Below are 16,900 nucleotides of genomic sequence, written 5' to 3'. Positions count from 1 at the left end.
AATAAAACAATTTTCAAATGAATAAAAGCAAAGACTTTGTCACAAAGTTGAGCTTTTCTATAAATAAGGAAAAACATTTCTGGTAGATCACTATTAGCATCTTCTCGTAAAAACCTTTACCGTTAAAAATCTTTTTTATTTCCTTTTGAAATGATGCCATGGACAGTGTGTGAGCAGCTGTGCAGTAAGTGTGCATCCCAGCCGTCCAGAAATTCACCAAATGTGTTCTTCCAATGCCAAACTGCTTTTGTTACTGTTACAATTAAACATGGCTGAATGTCTGGTTCCCCAGATTCCTGTTTGTTATCGGAGAATGAGGCCCCCGGGTCCAAATTCCGCCAACAGCAGTTGGATTAAAGGTTCAAGGTGTGCAGAAAAGGCCAGCATGTGTTTTGAAGCCTGAAAGAATAACTTTTTTTTGGTGGAGGTTGTTTGAGGGTTTGGAGATGGATTTCAGTCACTGGAAATTAGAAGAGCAGAAGACAACGCTTGTCCTGAAAGAACCCAAACTATCTCATGAGACCTAAGACTCATCTTTTTAGTATAGCTTTTCAGTTGTTTTTACATGTCCTCGTATTTTAATTTGATTTTATAGTCTGATTGTTTTTTTGGGATGTGTATGTGTGCTGTTTTCTTAGACTTTTTAATTATGCTATTGTTTGCTGTAATTTATTTAATTATGTAAAGCACTTTCGTGTGCTTTTTAGCAGGAAAGGTGTTATATAAATAAAGTTGAATTTGAATGTATCTATGGACAGTGGTGACAAGAGAGTAGGGTGTCATCTGACATGACCTGCTGGTGAATCAACTTCAAATCAGCTGACCTGCAACCACTGCTAAATAACACATGTTCTTTGACATACCATAAATATTTTACAGTTTAGGCAATCAACGTGAATCAGCTGATTGTGACATGGAGAAAAGCGACTTTTCATGTCAGCCTTGCACCCATTTGCAATACTAACATAAAGTGTTGCATAACAGCAAACAGCTGATTTTTCTGCCACAGAATCTGCTGGAATTACATTTATTGCGCCAACATGTGAATAATTACAGTAGCAGAAAGAAGGTCAACACTGGAGCTAACACTCGGTTGTAAAAGGCTTAATGAATTACTTATTACATTGCCAACTTGTCAAGTTTCTTTGTATATCATCATCGAGTCCACCAATCAAAAGTCAGAGGTAGACTCAGCCCTGATGGTTATTCTAATAAATGCATATTCTCTAAAAAAAACAAGCCAAAAAAGTGAGAAAAAAAAAAAACATTATGTAAAGATGCATTGTTTCAACAAAGAAAAAAATAATGCATTTGTAACTATTCATACGCATTTCATAAATGCTGAAAGTTTAGACATAATTGTTTGAAATGAATGGGTATGTGCCCCCCCTATTAAATGACACACTGTTTAGATTTCACCGTACATTAATCAACACCTTTTGGGGCTCATTTCAACGCTGCATCCTCCAATGGACTGCTGGACAGAGGCAGCCAAGAAGTAGCGCTGATAATTATGCACTTCTCTGCATGTAGCCATGTACTCTTGCATTATTCAAATCCTTCAATTTACACTCCCATCCGTGTGTGTCATAGCAATGAGCTGCAGTTAGCAAGCCCCGTCATTACTGGAGGAGCTGTCCTCCCCTCTCTAACTGCTGTCTCCTGCCTTGCCAAGCTAACTCTCATAGTAGCAAGTTTCTCTCAGATGCAGACATGTTCCACACCAGTCTCTGCCATGTCCATTTTACACAAATGGATAAAAGAATAAGTGGGAATAATGTGGAGGAGCAGCCAGGGAATGACACGGGAAATGTAGGCTGTAATAAAAGTTGCTGTATTCTTTCTTACCTATAGGGGTGCTGTGGAGTAAGACTTGCTCCAGGTTACGTCCATCGTTATAAAGAGCGAGGTGCCATGTGCCGGGGTCCATATACTCGATGAAGCCTGTTTCTTGCAGGCCATTCAGCAGCAAACCTTTTGGTGCTTTGGCATTTGAGACTGGATCTGTCAAAGACCTGGGCAGAGCTTTCCCATCCAGAAGTTTCACGAAGTCAAACTAAGTGAAAGACAAAATCATAATCAGAAAGACTTGTTTTTTATAGTTAAACATTGATAGAAACTTTGCAAAGGCATAAAAAATGTACATAATAGAGGTGTAATCATATATTTTAACATCATTTCAATTCATATAACCATTTCTCAATGACAATATGATTCATAGTCGATATTGGTTCATTTTGATCGATGTGATTTGATCCGATTCGCTCACCTAACATTGATCCACGACATCTTTAGTCAAAAATTCAACCAGTGTGTGATAAAAACCTGGACATTGCAAGAAAATCAAGTGTAAATGTGCACAAACAAGCCAGTAAACAAGAATTAATGACAAATTCATGCACATTTTAGTTTCATAAAGGTCAGATCACTATTGTTTTTCAACATCAGAATAATCCAAACAGCAAAATTGCAATTGTCTTCACACATTGGACTATAAGGATGGCTTGATCATTTTTTTCGCTGCCATCACACGTGTGTCTGCTGTATGTGATAGTAAAATAAACCAAGTATGCCTTAATCCAAATGGTATTTTTCCAATATCTATATAACCGATCTATTTCATTTTGAAACAATTTTCTAAGGTCAATTAGATTAACAACTGGCAACAGAGAGATTGATTGATTGGATTGTGAAAAAATTTAAATCGATTAATTGATTGAGACGATTAATCGTTACACCCCTACCACATTATAAATGCAGTCTGAGGCTGCTTTTGGCATTGAAGTAAATTTAATGGTGTCAGAAAACTCCCTGAATATAAAAAAAATAAGGGGAAAGCGTTGAATGTGCATTATGCATGTGAAAGTAGAATCCAAAGGAAGGTCTTCTTGGTCATTTTGGAACTCTGTGTGAAGGCTTGACACGCTCGTAAGGGCATGGAAACCTAGCAGGTTTTCACCGAAACGGACCTCTATTTCATTTGTGCTTCTTTCTCACCCTTTGTAACTTTCCCCACCACCCTCCCGCCCCCCTCCCATTGTATCCATCTTTAGTCCTCCTTGAACCAGCCAGCCCTTGCTGAGTCTTATTCCCCCAAGGACTCTGTGTCACAGTGGTGTCAAAACCAGCTAATTAGACCACTCCAAGTAGACGAGAGCAGCGACGCACTGATGTTAAAAAGCACACGACTGCGTGTGTTGTACCTTTGTCTGAACGCCTGCTCGCACATGATGCAACGTTGTCTTACTCTGTGTACAGCGTTTGTGTTCTTGCCTGAAATATGTAAATAATTGTTTCCTTTAGAAATTATTTCACTTCTCCTTTCTCCTTTGGGCAGAATTTCTCTGTGAACAATCAACCCAACAAATGCTTTTTCAGTCTCCAGATAGTTGCATTTGAAATCCCAGCTTCCATCTGGAGGAGAAGGACATTGAAAGCCTAACTACTCTGTGGAGTCGAAGCAAGTAAAAACACTTCTCCATCATCCCCGACACGGCGTTTTAACAGCTCGACAACTCGCCTTTAATTGCTCTCATTTACATGTTTTCCGGTTCTGTTGTCAGAACACGTTTAGAGTGGGGATTTGTTCACAGCTCCTTACAGTTACCTGCTAAAAAGGCAGCTAGCGTGCAGCTGCAATGACATATTGATTCCCTTGTTATTGTGTCTTCCCAAATTTGCATGACAAACAAGCATAAATGCAGTTTAGGGACACCTGTTTGACCACAAATCTATATTTAAAAAAAAAAAAAATGGAAATTGATTTGAATGCACTAAATGTGGTAGGAAATATTTTCTTTAAAGTCCCTGTCCAATCATCTTTCAATTTATTGTAACAGCCTAAAAAAAAGAAAAGAAAATGTCTTTTTCTAGGACATACTTTCTGCAGAGCAGCAGGAGTTCATTAGAAATTGACCTCTGAGTTGTGGGTGTAACTGTTTTTCCTCCATCTGTTTACGCGCTCCACCACTAGTTTACAGCCCATTACAAGTGCAACAAAAATAGTTGGCATATTGGAGCTATCCAGCCATTCAGTTTTGATTCAGATGCCAGCTCGGACAAGGAAAACAAAGGTGTTAATGGATCTATTTGTCTGCAAGTGGATGCATTGGAATGGACCGGAGCAGGGAGCTTGTGCTCCACAGATTGTAGTACCGTTCTCACAGCAACAAGCTTTTTCCAACAGCATTTTTTGTCTGCTCCTGATGATGATATGAATTAAGAAATACTCAGAAAAGCAATCTTTGCCTTAATTTTCTTAATGTATGTCTTCTATGATGAGAAAAAAAACGACACATCAACATGTCAAAAACACCATTTTCATTGGAGTGGGTCTTAGAGGGATACAGACATTCTAACAGAACCTTCTCCAGTTTTTGGTGGCTTTCTCTATAGTCTGTCTGCCTGCAGACAAACGGTGATGTTAAAACACATTTAGGGGAAAAAAAGTGTGTTTTATGCCCACACTAAAAGACAAGTGGGTTTTAGATTGTAGCACATGTATAATGCCAGGAAATCAATTTAAAAGCCACACAAATAACGGGAAGTCAAAAGCACATTTGAGTTTAGATGAAAGAACAAAACTGGCGTGTGCGCGGTCTGTGGCAGCCCGTCCAAAAGAACAGCATGCTACAAAGGAAGCCATCTCTACCTGAGTGTGTGTAGGCGGGATGTTCCTGCGTCCGTAGACCCCCAGCAGTGCGTTGTGTGTCAGGGAGAGATTGAACTTGACGTAGGTGGGATGGTGAACAGTCATATGAAACCTCCAGAAAAGTCCTGGTGGAATTGCCTGACTCTGCTGTGTTCCGATGTCCACCTCACCCCGGTCAATGGCGCGGCCTCTCACCCACTTCTCTGCAGGAAAACAAAACCGCAAAGAGGTGAAACCTTTCATTCATGAAGTGAAACTTTATCAAGGCGGACGAGGCGTTCTTTATAGTACTAGTGGGGGTGATTAATAACCAACCTGATGTCCTTAAACATCAGCATGATCAAAAGCTCTACTAATAAATTGAGACGGGATAGACATCCCAGCGCCTTGGCGCTGGTAAAAAAATCCTGCTTTTCGAAAACCTGTTTTGGCATTCCTTTGGATAGACTGTGCATAACGATGAACTGCTTTAGAAAGACTGTTTTGTCTCAGAGCTGTCTACTGGGGCTTTGTCATGTGCTATATTAGCATCTTCAAACAAGAACGAAAGATGGGTGTGTTAGCCTCTGTGTGGAGAGAGTATAAGAGGCTGGGAATGAAGGAAAAATAAGAGGTGCAGGACCTCACACAGACCACCGCATGCAATGCCTGACAACATCACGGCACGCAGATAGTGTCTTGACTGAGAGCATGCCTTTGTGCGCGGAGAGAAAAGGTCTTTCCAACAGTCCCTTTGCCATCTTTTTGTGCACTCCATAAGCTTTTATCAAGCACGAGGCCTGTGTCTTTTTTTGCAGGAGAGCAGGCGAGCCTCTCCTGCCCTCTTTGTGTTGGCCTTCATGGAAAGATATATCTCTGCTACTAAACTAAGATGGAGGAAATACGTTGACAGAGGGGAGCTGGCCGATCGTTACCACCACAAAGGCAGAAGAACAGTTAGGGGCAGATTCATGGATGAGTCCGCTCGCTCTCGATCTATAATGCCTGCAGCTTTACCACTCCATTATAGGGACAACACAGGCCAGCTGCCATATATCACATGTCATGTCACATAGGGAGGGAGCTAAGAGCGCAGGCTTGTGAGGTGCTCTGCAGCCTTGCTGGCAGAGCCTCAAAGATCACTGCTTTTGAGTTGATGGGGGTTTGTTTTGCTTTTCTTGGTTTGACGATATATTGGATCAGTCTTATTGATTGAGTATTCAACGACCGTCAAGCCACTGATTCAGTGCCAATAAAAAATAAATAAATACACTTTAGAGCACAGAGTTAAGTTTAAACACAGAAAGATAGATTAAAATAAAGAAATGCAGAAAATATGTATATTATTAATATAGCCCAGGTGTCTGTGACCCTTGACGCAAAAAGAGCAATTTGGGTCAAATTTTTACCAACCAAACCCATCAAGAGCCACAAAGTCTCACCTCACAGTTGAAAAGATACACTTTTTAATTTTTGCTGCCAATATGCCATTTATTTATAAAATGTAGTTTTTATTAGCAATATTTGAATTAAAAACAATATTATTTTTGCTATTTGTATAACAGTTTTATTTATTTTACGAAGCACATACAAGTTGCTTTCAAAATAAATGCATCCCATGTCAAATAACCAATAAACTATTGTTTTTTTTCCAAAAAAATTGCATTTTTCTTTATAGCTAAAGAGCTACAATAGAGGGATAAGAGAGCTCTAAGAGGCTCTGCAGCCTTGGGTTTTGGACCTCTGATATAGCCAAGCATATGTTTCATTCATACATTTATTCTTTACACAAGAATGAAGCCTGTTGAGCGAAAATGTTCTTGCACATTTTTTCTACAACAAACACTTAAACAACATGCAAGGGTTAGAACTGTGATGTGAGACACAGACATTGTCCAGATTTTTCATTCTTTCAACCCCTCCAAAACCTGCACACCGCACAAGGGGCCCATTGGTGCTGTTCAGCTGATAAGCGCACGCTCCGTGCTTGCAGCCTGACTGTTAGAAATGAGAAAATAAGATAATACAGCCATTTTACAGGAACTTACGTATCACCTGCACTCCCTGTCCGTGCGGCACACTGGCGTAAGGGGCCGGTACGCGCGTCTCTCTAATAACGAGAGTGTGGCATTAGGGCAGCATACAATGCCATCACTCGTACGTCATAAGTGCATTGAACTTACATTATCCTTCCAAATACTTCACAATACACTGACCACACGCACGGCCCATTTTCATGATGTACCTTGAGGTGGCCGCACGAGCCTCAAGGGAACTGCAAGACAGCTGTGCTCCCTTTAAGATGTGTTCGCTTCTCTACATGACCCTCCACAGGACCGGACAACCCAAAAAAAACACAGCACCCGTACAGGTCAATCTCTTATAGGGTTGCATGTGACTTAAACAATAGATGTGCATTCGTGGAGAATTTTAGCCTAAAATCACTAGGCGTTTGTAAAAGTGATTGTAGTTGATATGATTGTAGTAAATATTATGTTTCCAACATCTTTCAGATTATGTTTTTCTCCCCCATTTTTGTTGTTGTCAACTGCTGTGGTAGAGCTGAAGTGTGAGAGTTTAAAGCTAATTGGATTTGTTTGGAATCTAACATCAATTTAACTTTAACATTAACTTCAAAAGGACCAACAGCCCGACTTCACCAGCAGTGACTTGATAATGACCCATAGGAACACTTAATTTATTTAATATTTCATGAATTTATGTAATCCATATTTCATTAGAAAAATGGAGATGTTTGAAATATGAGCCAGAGATGTTTGAAGTCGGTGCTTAGCAACTGTCAGCGGTGCTCTAAGTAACATTTGCTTAATATCCAGCAGTGGATGACTTTATCCATCTTTATTTATAGTTTGTGACTCTGCTTCAGTGTAGAAACATTTTCTCTTGTGCTAATAGAAATGCAATTAGCATTGCTTATCTTGGACAGAAAAAAATAAATGTTGGTTCAGAAGAAGAAATGAACTCCCTTTTGCGCTACTTTATTAATACATGTACACCCACTATTATATTTAAGACCTTCAAAACATTGCAAGAAAATTTGGGGTGAGAAACACTACTTTGAAGATAGAATGTGTCCCATGATGCATTTGTTTATGTTTTGCTTCATTTCGATTTCTACGAATGACTTTTACGATTTGGTTTCTGGAAATGTAAGTTTTTTTATTATTTCTGTTATTTCTTTTGCTTGTTTAGTTGCCGTTGTGATCTTCATTGCTTTTAAGTTGGATTGTTGATGTTATTTGCAAGTTAGGGCCACCGTAATAACCAGATTAGTTTCTTATCACCAATAATCTTTCAACTTTCAACTTGAAGATTCTTTCAAAGTAAAATTAATTGGAACCAGATGCAATTAGAGGATAGATTACGGGCTATCTTTAAATCCAAATTAAACATAACTACAACTTTTGGTTAATTTGAGATGGGGATTAAGTATGCAATTTTTAGCTGTTATTGATCTGAGCTGTAACAAAATGTTTTTCACTTTTAGAGAAATGATTGTAGTTAGTTTTTTTTAACTTACACATTGTAAAAAAATAACTGCTGTAGTATAAATATGTTTTATGCTATTCTAATGATGTGTTTTACTTTTTTTTTATCTTCAATAGCTTTACTGAAAATAGGATGAAAACAAATGCTTTCAATAGAAATTGTAGCGGTAACAAGAGCTAGAACAAAATTCATGTATTTTACCCTGTAACAATTCACATCTCTATTCATTTTTTCTCTTCAAAGAAATTGTTAGAAAGTATGTAATTTTGAGCCCAGTCTAGTGCAGCGGTCTTCTTTTAATGATAATCTTCACTCCTGTGTCTGGCCATGGAAGTATAAAGGCCACAACAGGGGATGATGTCCTGAGGAAATCCGCCTTTTATCCCTGACTGGATGAATAGAGCATGAACAGGCCATGGCAGTTGGCAGAACACTTCCAAGCTGACTGACAGGCTGGCGGGCACATGAGCAAGCAGGTCCTTCTGATGCTAATTACTGTACAGCACCTCTACGCCTGATGCAACAAGGGGACATAAAGTGGCTCTCGGGTCAGCCACAGGGGTGGATGGCAAAGAAGAAGGCAGGGGGGTGGAGGAGTTAAAGGCAAAGGGAGGAAAACAAGAGATAATAGGACCATGCCTCTGGAAGGAGTGGCAGTGTCCATTTGAAGTTTGTGATGCAAGAGATGTTTTTTTTTCTTTCTTCTTCTGTCTCATCTGTGAAGAGTAATCCCGCAACCTTCAGTAAAAATAAATCCAGTAAACCGAGACTAAAGTGTCAGTATCAGGGCTCCTCCTGGCCTCAATGAGCTGCCCAGATCCCCGCTGTCAGTCAGGGGCCACCTCTGTCCCTGAGCACAATACCTGAGATCATCCCGTGAAAGGACCCTTCATGGCAGCAGATCTGTTTATTTCCCCTTGGCAGACAAATGAATGCAAGCGTAAATAAACATGCAAAAAAGAAGGTTTCACACTTTACCATCTCGCCATGACTTTAGGGGAAAAACAGCTTAAAATTCACACTACTGTTAGATACTTTAAAGAAAATAACAGATAAATAGAATTGCATAAATTTCCTCTTGTGTTTTCCATCATTAGTAGGCAGTAAAAAGAGAACACAAAATGTTTATTTTAAAATCTCTGGCTTGTTTAAAGCGCTGATTTAAATATTGCTCCGTTTATTCATGTCCACCATCGAGCATAATGTGGTTTTGATGGAAATGATAAATCATTAGCCGACTGGCTTGCTAAGGCCTAAATATGGCTCATTATTATAATGATGCCGCATCATCCAAGCACACTGGCCGAAGGGGCTTTATGGTTTGACACCATTCGCATTCAACATGTAAACATGTGTACATGCCGTTTTATTTCGGTTATTTGGTTTAATTAGCCGTTAAAAGCTTTCCAGGTCACGGTTTATCAGGATCAGAATGATTTCAGGTCTGAACTCTTAACCTCTCCCAGTTTTAATGGCTAATGCTCCATATTTTTATCCTTCATCTCTCATGTGAACTCTAAAAGTGGGAATAGGTTTTCCTGCCCAAACCGTTTGTCTGTCATGAATGTGTGTGTGTGTGTGGGGGGGGGGATATGCTAGCCAGGCCAGTGAAGGAAATTAACCACATTAGGACTAGGGACACAAGGTCTAATTAATTTCTCTTGCCTACGGGTTATTCAGGTAAAACAATTACACCTGTAATCTATTTTCTACGGAACAAAAGTGTCTTTGCAATTAATGCTATGATCCTTCAAATTGTAATGCAGAGAATGAACCTAAGGAGCAGGCGGGGTCCTGGTGATGAACGGGGGGGACTAGGATGGAGATAGTTCACACTGCATGGCGGCAAATCGCACACATATTGGTGCGGACAACATTAATAGTGTTCCACAAGCAGGAGAGATTGAGTTTGCCCCAGGATGAATAAAAATATCACAATGGGCAAGGTCTTTACAATTACTTTTTTCAATTAGGGTCCCTTTGAGCAGAGGGGCTTAATAAGCTTTCAGTTTCCCTTCTATACTGTGGAGTCTAATGAGTGTCACTCAGAGTAAGGAGAGGATAACGCTCTCGGCCTTGGGGCCTTCCATTACTTCCACCATTCCTTCTCACCTTCCACAATCAGGCCTTGGGTTATGACCTCGGCACATATGCCAGCAGATTTTCAAATGTTGTTACTTATTGGCGGTAAATTTGCAGAAAATTTCACTTGATCTTTACAATTCGACACTGAGATAAAGTAACTAAGTATTTTTTATTTTTTATAATTATTTTTGTTATTAAAATGTAGTAAAGCTTGTAAGAAACACATGGGCAGATCCCTTGGGGGATAGAACCAAAGCAGTCTAATGGGACAGGGCTTCTTGGACAGGTTATTTAGACACATTACAGAGGGACAGATGATTGGATGTAGACATTTAAGTTAATTTTTCAATAAAAACAAGGCAAATAATCATTATTGCAAATTGTATTTCATGAAAAATGCAACAAATAAGTAGTTTAAACAGACAAATGTTATTTCCTTTTTTTTTCCATAATTTTATTTTTTTGTATTTTATTTAATTATTTATAAACCTTTTTTTTAATATATAGCGACTGGATGGCTCAGTTGGTTGCGTGTATGAGTGACACAAACACAAATAAATAACAGGCTGATCACAGACCAGATGAAAGGGGGCAGTTCCGTTTCTGACACGTAAACAACCAATAAAATAAAAAATTGCGAAAATAGCTACGTCAGAGGGGTTAATGTAAAGTCCTTAGCAGCCCAAGTCGTCGCCTCAGCTCTCGGCTCCTCTTCCTCAGCTCCAGCGTTCATTTCTGGTGGTGCATTGAGCTTCATCCAGTGTGAAGATCCTTCACACTACTGTTTAACTATGGCAGCCACAAAGGTCTGGGTCCCCCTGTGCCGGTCCCCAGCCTGAATAATTTACTTTAAGTTGCTTCAGGAAGGACATCTGGCGTAAAAATCTCTGCCAAACCACCTGTGCAAATCAGTGAAAACTGATACGATGTGGGATATGCCTGAAGGGATATGCCGAAAGCTGAACAACAACAATTTGAAATTTTATGCATTTACAGTGATCCCTCGCTATAACGCGGTTTACTTTTCACGGTTTCGCTACCTCACGGATTTGCATCGTGCATTGTGTTCTTCATTCTGATTAGCTAAAAAGTCACTCTGCTTCTTCTCTACCTGTGCGTCAATAACGTTGCAGTTCAATATGTACACGTACGTAAAACAGCTTGCCAAATTTACATTATGTACGTACAAATTATATTGCAATTTCGAGTTTCTTTAAAACCCATAGAAAAAAAGCGACAACAACTGCCTATCACTATGTTCTTCCCCCGAACAAACACACCTGCACCGCGGGCTTCAAAAGAAGAAAACACTGCAGAGCGGAGTCAGGATGCAGCGGCTCAGTCTGAAGTCTGAAGAGCAGTAAATCAGAATCAGAAGTACTTTATTGATCCCACACGTGGGAAATTTGTTTCTCACCATAGCAACTGACAGCAAGCAGAGGGGGAAAAAAAAGACATGTAGCATAAATGCAAACAAAAAGGTAGTATAATTTAAAAAGCTAGTATAATTAAGGTAGTATAATTTAAATACACCTGAGTCACTATTTGTCCGACTGTACTTTGTATTTTTTTCATAATCATTTTAAATTTTCTCCCGTTTAATCCAATTACTCGGTATGCGGTGGGCGGGGCTAATCTCCGCAATTTGAAGCCTTCTGTTCACATTGATGATTAAAATTATTATTTGACAGTACAGTACAGAAGTTATTTGTTGAAAAAAACGTTTCTAAAGTAGTTTTATTTGTGAAACAAATGCTCGAGCCTGTAAAATGGTTTGGTATTTCTTTTCAATGTATAATAGAGTCTTAATTTTATAATAATTGTAAAAAAATATAAAGGTTTTCAACTTCACGGATTTTGCCTATCACGGTTTCTTTTTGGAACGTAACCCCCGCGAAAAACGAGGGTTTACTGTATACTGTTTCTTCACCGCAAAGCCAAGCTATATCTTTAAAATTTCAGTCATGCTTTCATGCCTGTAGTCATTGGGTGTACATGTCAACAGAGGGAAAAGGGACGGGTTTGTTTTATTTTAAATGGCAGGCATGTAGTAAGGAAGTTTTGCATTTTTCTACGTTTTAGAAACATGAGCTTGAAGGTCCATTTGTACACAACAATAAATATTGTTGTTTGTTCTATAAATCTAATAGACAATTATAGTTAACATTGTATTTTTTTATATTTGCCAAAAGGATCTTTCTGTTCCCAGTTTCTGAGAGGTTTGTTATTGTTCCCACAACTCCCAAGACCACAATAGGAGGCAGATTGTTCCAGACCATTCCACTATTCAACCCTAGAGGCAGACACCATTTATTGATGTTCATTTTTGATTAAAAAAAAGAAACCTCCCAAATAAATACATACTAATGAAATTAGATGGTAAACTCTTAGAATGCACATGTAAGCTACTCAATGGACTTATTTGAAGTGATTTCATTTTTGCATTGTTTTGATATTTTTTGTATTTTCTGTATGACGGACTGTGTGACCTTGGTTATGAAATGGCATGTTACAGTTTCACTTAACTAAGCTAATACATTTTACATAGTGTTTGCTGTTCACATTTTTATTTTAACATAATCTACTTTCAGTATTTTCTTTTTTTTTTTTTTTTTTACATCTTTTGTCTGGTTTTAAGACTGTTTAATCCTATTATGCCTTCATTTTCTAAAAGTCAACCGCCTGAAAGTGGGCACAAATAAAATATCATCTTGTAAGACTAAATCTGGCATATTCACATTTTTTATGTTTCCATATTTTAACATTTATGAGTGCGTATCGCTACTCCCTTTTTTTAAATAATTAATGAAATGACAGGATTAAAAAAATAACAAAGGCATTCCATTTTCTTTCATTTCAATTCACCTCCAGCCTGTGATTCCATTGACTGTCAACCCAATATTCTCTGTTTTGTCATAGCAATGCAATAAAGGAATGAAGAAAAAACCACAACACAAAAACAATGTGATACACTATATATATATAGACAATTATAGTTAACATTTATTTTAACATTGTATTATATATATATATATATATATATATATATATATATATATATATATATATATATATATATATATATATATATATATATATATATACTCAGAAATCTACCTTTTCTTAAGTGATGAACAATTTATATATCGGTCATATATGCACATTAATTCCAATTTTAAAAAAAATTAAGTTAAAAAATTACACTGAAATCCTTTTTTTTTACATTTTGGCTAAAATGGCATAATCATGATTAAAAGACCACTGGGAACATTTTCCAAAGATTGGGCTGTCAATTTAAAAGCATTTAAGGATGAAGCAGACTGAAACTTTTGTAAATGCTAAATTTAGTTTGAAAGTATTCAATATTTTTCAATATCTATATTTAACTGTGAAAATGTTCCTGTTTTCCTGTTAATCCCTCAGCGCCACTAAAACCAAATAATATAGGATTTGTCCTTCTGTATCTTTTATCAAAAGACAAAAAAAAGGTCCATAATTGTTTTGAGGCTTCTAAGCAGAAGAGACGTGCACTCTTCTTAAATGTTAAAAATAAAAATGAAGCATGTTGTTTAAAATGCTGGGCCATATACAGTATAGCTACAAGCTGGAGCTTAAAATTCTGTTCAGCCGCTTGTTTTGGATGCAGGCTAAGTTGCAGACAAACATGTTATTGCTGTTAGGCTTTCTCAACTTGAAGCATTGGAGCAGTGAGTTTACTAAATGATCCATATTCTGTGTGCATGTGTGTTTACGTCCATCCGTGTGCATGTGTTGGTTCCTGAGACTGTATCCCAGCGTGAGAAAAATCAATGGGACTGCTGTAACAGCGACGGGTCCATCAGCATTTCCACACGTGCACAGGCCTGCGCACACACACACAATTGGTTTCCTGGTGTGCGCACAAACAACTTGCATATTCCCTCTTTCTGTGCGCACGTGCACACTGCTTGGCCTCACTCCTTTTCACTCTCTCTGCACACAGTCTGGAATATTGATGTGCTCTTTAAGAGCACCCCCCCTCCTTCCCCCCTTTCTGTCTGTGTCACATTCCATCCATCTACACACCATTTCTAACCACAGCATCAGATAGGATGAAAACACTTTGGCAGTAACTCTGCTTATATACCATGGTTTCTACAATCATCACATGGGCTCAGATGGTGTCCCACAAGCTCAGTTTTTCATCAACTTCACATTCTAATGAGGCAATATGTGCTTCTACTGTATGTCACTTTGCATCATTTCATGTTATTAATACACTCTGCGTGCCACGTAGGGTGAAATATAACTCCTAAACTCTGAAGTACTTCATCAGGCCAAGGAACACACTGGCTGTATTTTTTTTTCAGGGCTGCTGTGCTTTCATCTTCGAAGTATATATATATATATATATATATATATATATATATATATTAGGACTACACGATAAGAGGAAAACTTGTGACATGCAATATTAGAGATTAATATTGCGATAACGATATAATTTGTGGCATATAAACAAATAGCGAAATAGCCAAAAACATTATTCTGATTTCATTGCAACAGTTTAAAAATTATACTCCAAATTACCCTCTTCGACATAGGTGACAAACATCTAACATAATAGAGCTCCATTCGATTGGTCAACAACGTGAAGGTGTCCATCCGATTGGTCAAATGCATATAGGGATTTATTTGATTCGTTAAATGCTTCATTTAAGGTTTATGATTTATTGCGATTTTTGTCATCTTTTGGGATATTGCAGAGCTGGATATTGCGATAATGATAAATTTGTGGTATATTGTGCAGGCCTATATATATATATATATATATATATATATATATATATATATATATATATATATGTATATGTGTGTGTGTACGTGAGTGTGTCTGGTCTTGCCTACATGCCCTTATTAATACGTGTCAGATGAAGAAACACACAAAAAAAGACATCAACTCATCAACCAAAGGTTGATTATGATAGGATGAGTGGTTATTAATGTAGCACTAATTAGAAAAGCTTTTATGTGTGAAGAGATGAGATGGGGTGCTGGTGATCCCTGGAAACTGCAGGGAAGATAACAGAAAGAACATAAAACCCAACGCCAAAAAGAGTTGACGAGACACTCGCCATACGCAGTTGACACAACATGTCAATTAGTATCCAGCACAGAGGTGCAGGCTGCCTTTTAAGATAGATTAGAATTCTTATTTCAGGAGAGAAGCAACACATGAAGCAGAGATAATAACTCTGAGAGAGAGCCAATCTTCCTAGCATTGATGTTGAAATAAAAAGCTAAAAATACCTGAACAATACGAGGTCTCTCCACTCATTCCATCAAACTTGCTTCATCTCTCCCTGCTGTGCAATCATGTTAGAGACGAGCAGAAACTGATAACTATCCGCCTGCTGTCAGTCTCCACCGCTGTCTTCATAATCCTGCTATTTTAGCCGCTGCATTTGAAAATAAAATCATAATTTGAAAATAACTGAAGAACAATGTACAGCATTTTTCTCTGTTCTGCCAATGACTCAAAAGAATTCCTTCCAATGTGGGATGTTTGATGACATAAAATCGTTTCACTTTCAGCTGTTTTCTATCTTGTCTTTCTGCCTCTTGCATCTGTCAGTCACTCCGCTCTCCACCCACCATTTTCACTTCTTTCTCTTTCTACCATGACATGGTTTATCCTTTACTCCCTGCAGCTTCCTTTCACCATCCTTTGTGGTGTAATCTTGGGGATTGTGTGGTCTCTTGGTGTGAGAGGTGATGGGTACAGCAGGATGAGCATGATAATCTGCCACACTGGATTACAGCCTAATCTCTAATCTCTCCGGCCCTCCCCTGCCAGGGGACCACCTCCACCGTGCCAATTTTATTAATCTAAACCCCCCCCTGCATCACCGGCTTAGCCTTGCCCATTTTTATTTTCCGGCTTTCATCAAGCACATCAAGCAATGAGAGTTGAAACAATAGATTGTGGTGATGCAACACTCAGAAGTAAATTCCCTGACCCTTGAACATTCAACGGAGGCTTTAGCCACTGATGAGAGTGTTAATCCTTCGAATGTGAGGATTCATCAAGAATAGTTGCCCCGCGTTGACTGAATTGCTGTCGGCTGCAGTTTGGCAGAGAGTGCTGGTCCCGGCCTCTGACAGCTTCTGGTGTATCTGTCAGTCAAAACAAGTATGGAGGCTTCTGCCTCCTGCTTGACTCCATAAACAAAAACTCTCACAAGTAATATCCTGTATCATAGGTTTAAACTGATGTCAGGTTTTTCCTGTTTGGTTAAGAGTAGGTAGAATGGAGATAAGATTTTCCAGTCATGGACCGGCCATTTAAGAAAATGTTTAACTGGCTTCTCCCCAACACCACAATTGCTCGGTTTATTTAAAATAAGAAACTTTCAGAAGAGAAAAGGTCTGTCTGTGGAGGAATAAGCAGAACTACTACTTTTCACCAAGCGAGACAAAAATTCTGCTTAAAGTTGTACTCCAATCACTTTTCGGTCGATTTAAAATCATTTCTGATGGTCTTTTGATTATGGTTTTGACATTTTAGGCAAAATAAAAAAGGACCTCATTAGCCCTTCCCTCATTTGCCAACATCTCTTTGTTTACACAATCTCCCGCTATCTTCCAGCCCCTCACACCCCCATTGTAACATTACTGGTGCAACTAAAATGGTAA

The 16,900-nt window shown here is 38.5% G+C and overlaps 1 protein-coding gene across 1 annotated transcript in view; it reads right to left on the bottom strand.

The window, feature by feature from the left end:
- tenm1 (teneurin transmembrane protein 1) overlaps window positions 1–16,900 on the bottom strand; it is a 212,735-nt gene that overhangs the window by 99,068 nt on the left and 96,767 nt on the right. Inside the window, exons 7-8 of the mRNA XM_011480413.4 lie at window positions 4,652–4,854; window positions 1,849–2,056 (exon numbers count right to left, since the gene is read on the bottom strand). Of these exons, the coding sequence (XP_011478715.1) occupies window positions 1,849–2,056; window positions 4,652–4,854 (411 nt within the window). The remainder of the gene's footprint in view (window positions 1–1,848; window positions 2,057–4,651; window positions 4,855–16,900) is intronic.

Source organism: Oryzias latipes, chromosome 10, assembly GCF_053564925.1.
Source record: "Oryzias latipes strain Hd-rR chromosome 10, Olatipes_Hd-rR_3.1".
NCBI classification, from domain to species: Eukaryota; Metazoa; Chordata; class Actinopteri; order Beloniformes; family Adrianichthyidae; genus Oryzias; species Oryzias latipes.
Note: the sequence above shows the minus strand (reverse complement) of the source record. Positions and strands in the feature narration are given on the sequence as shown.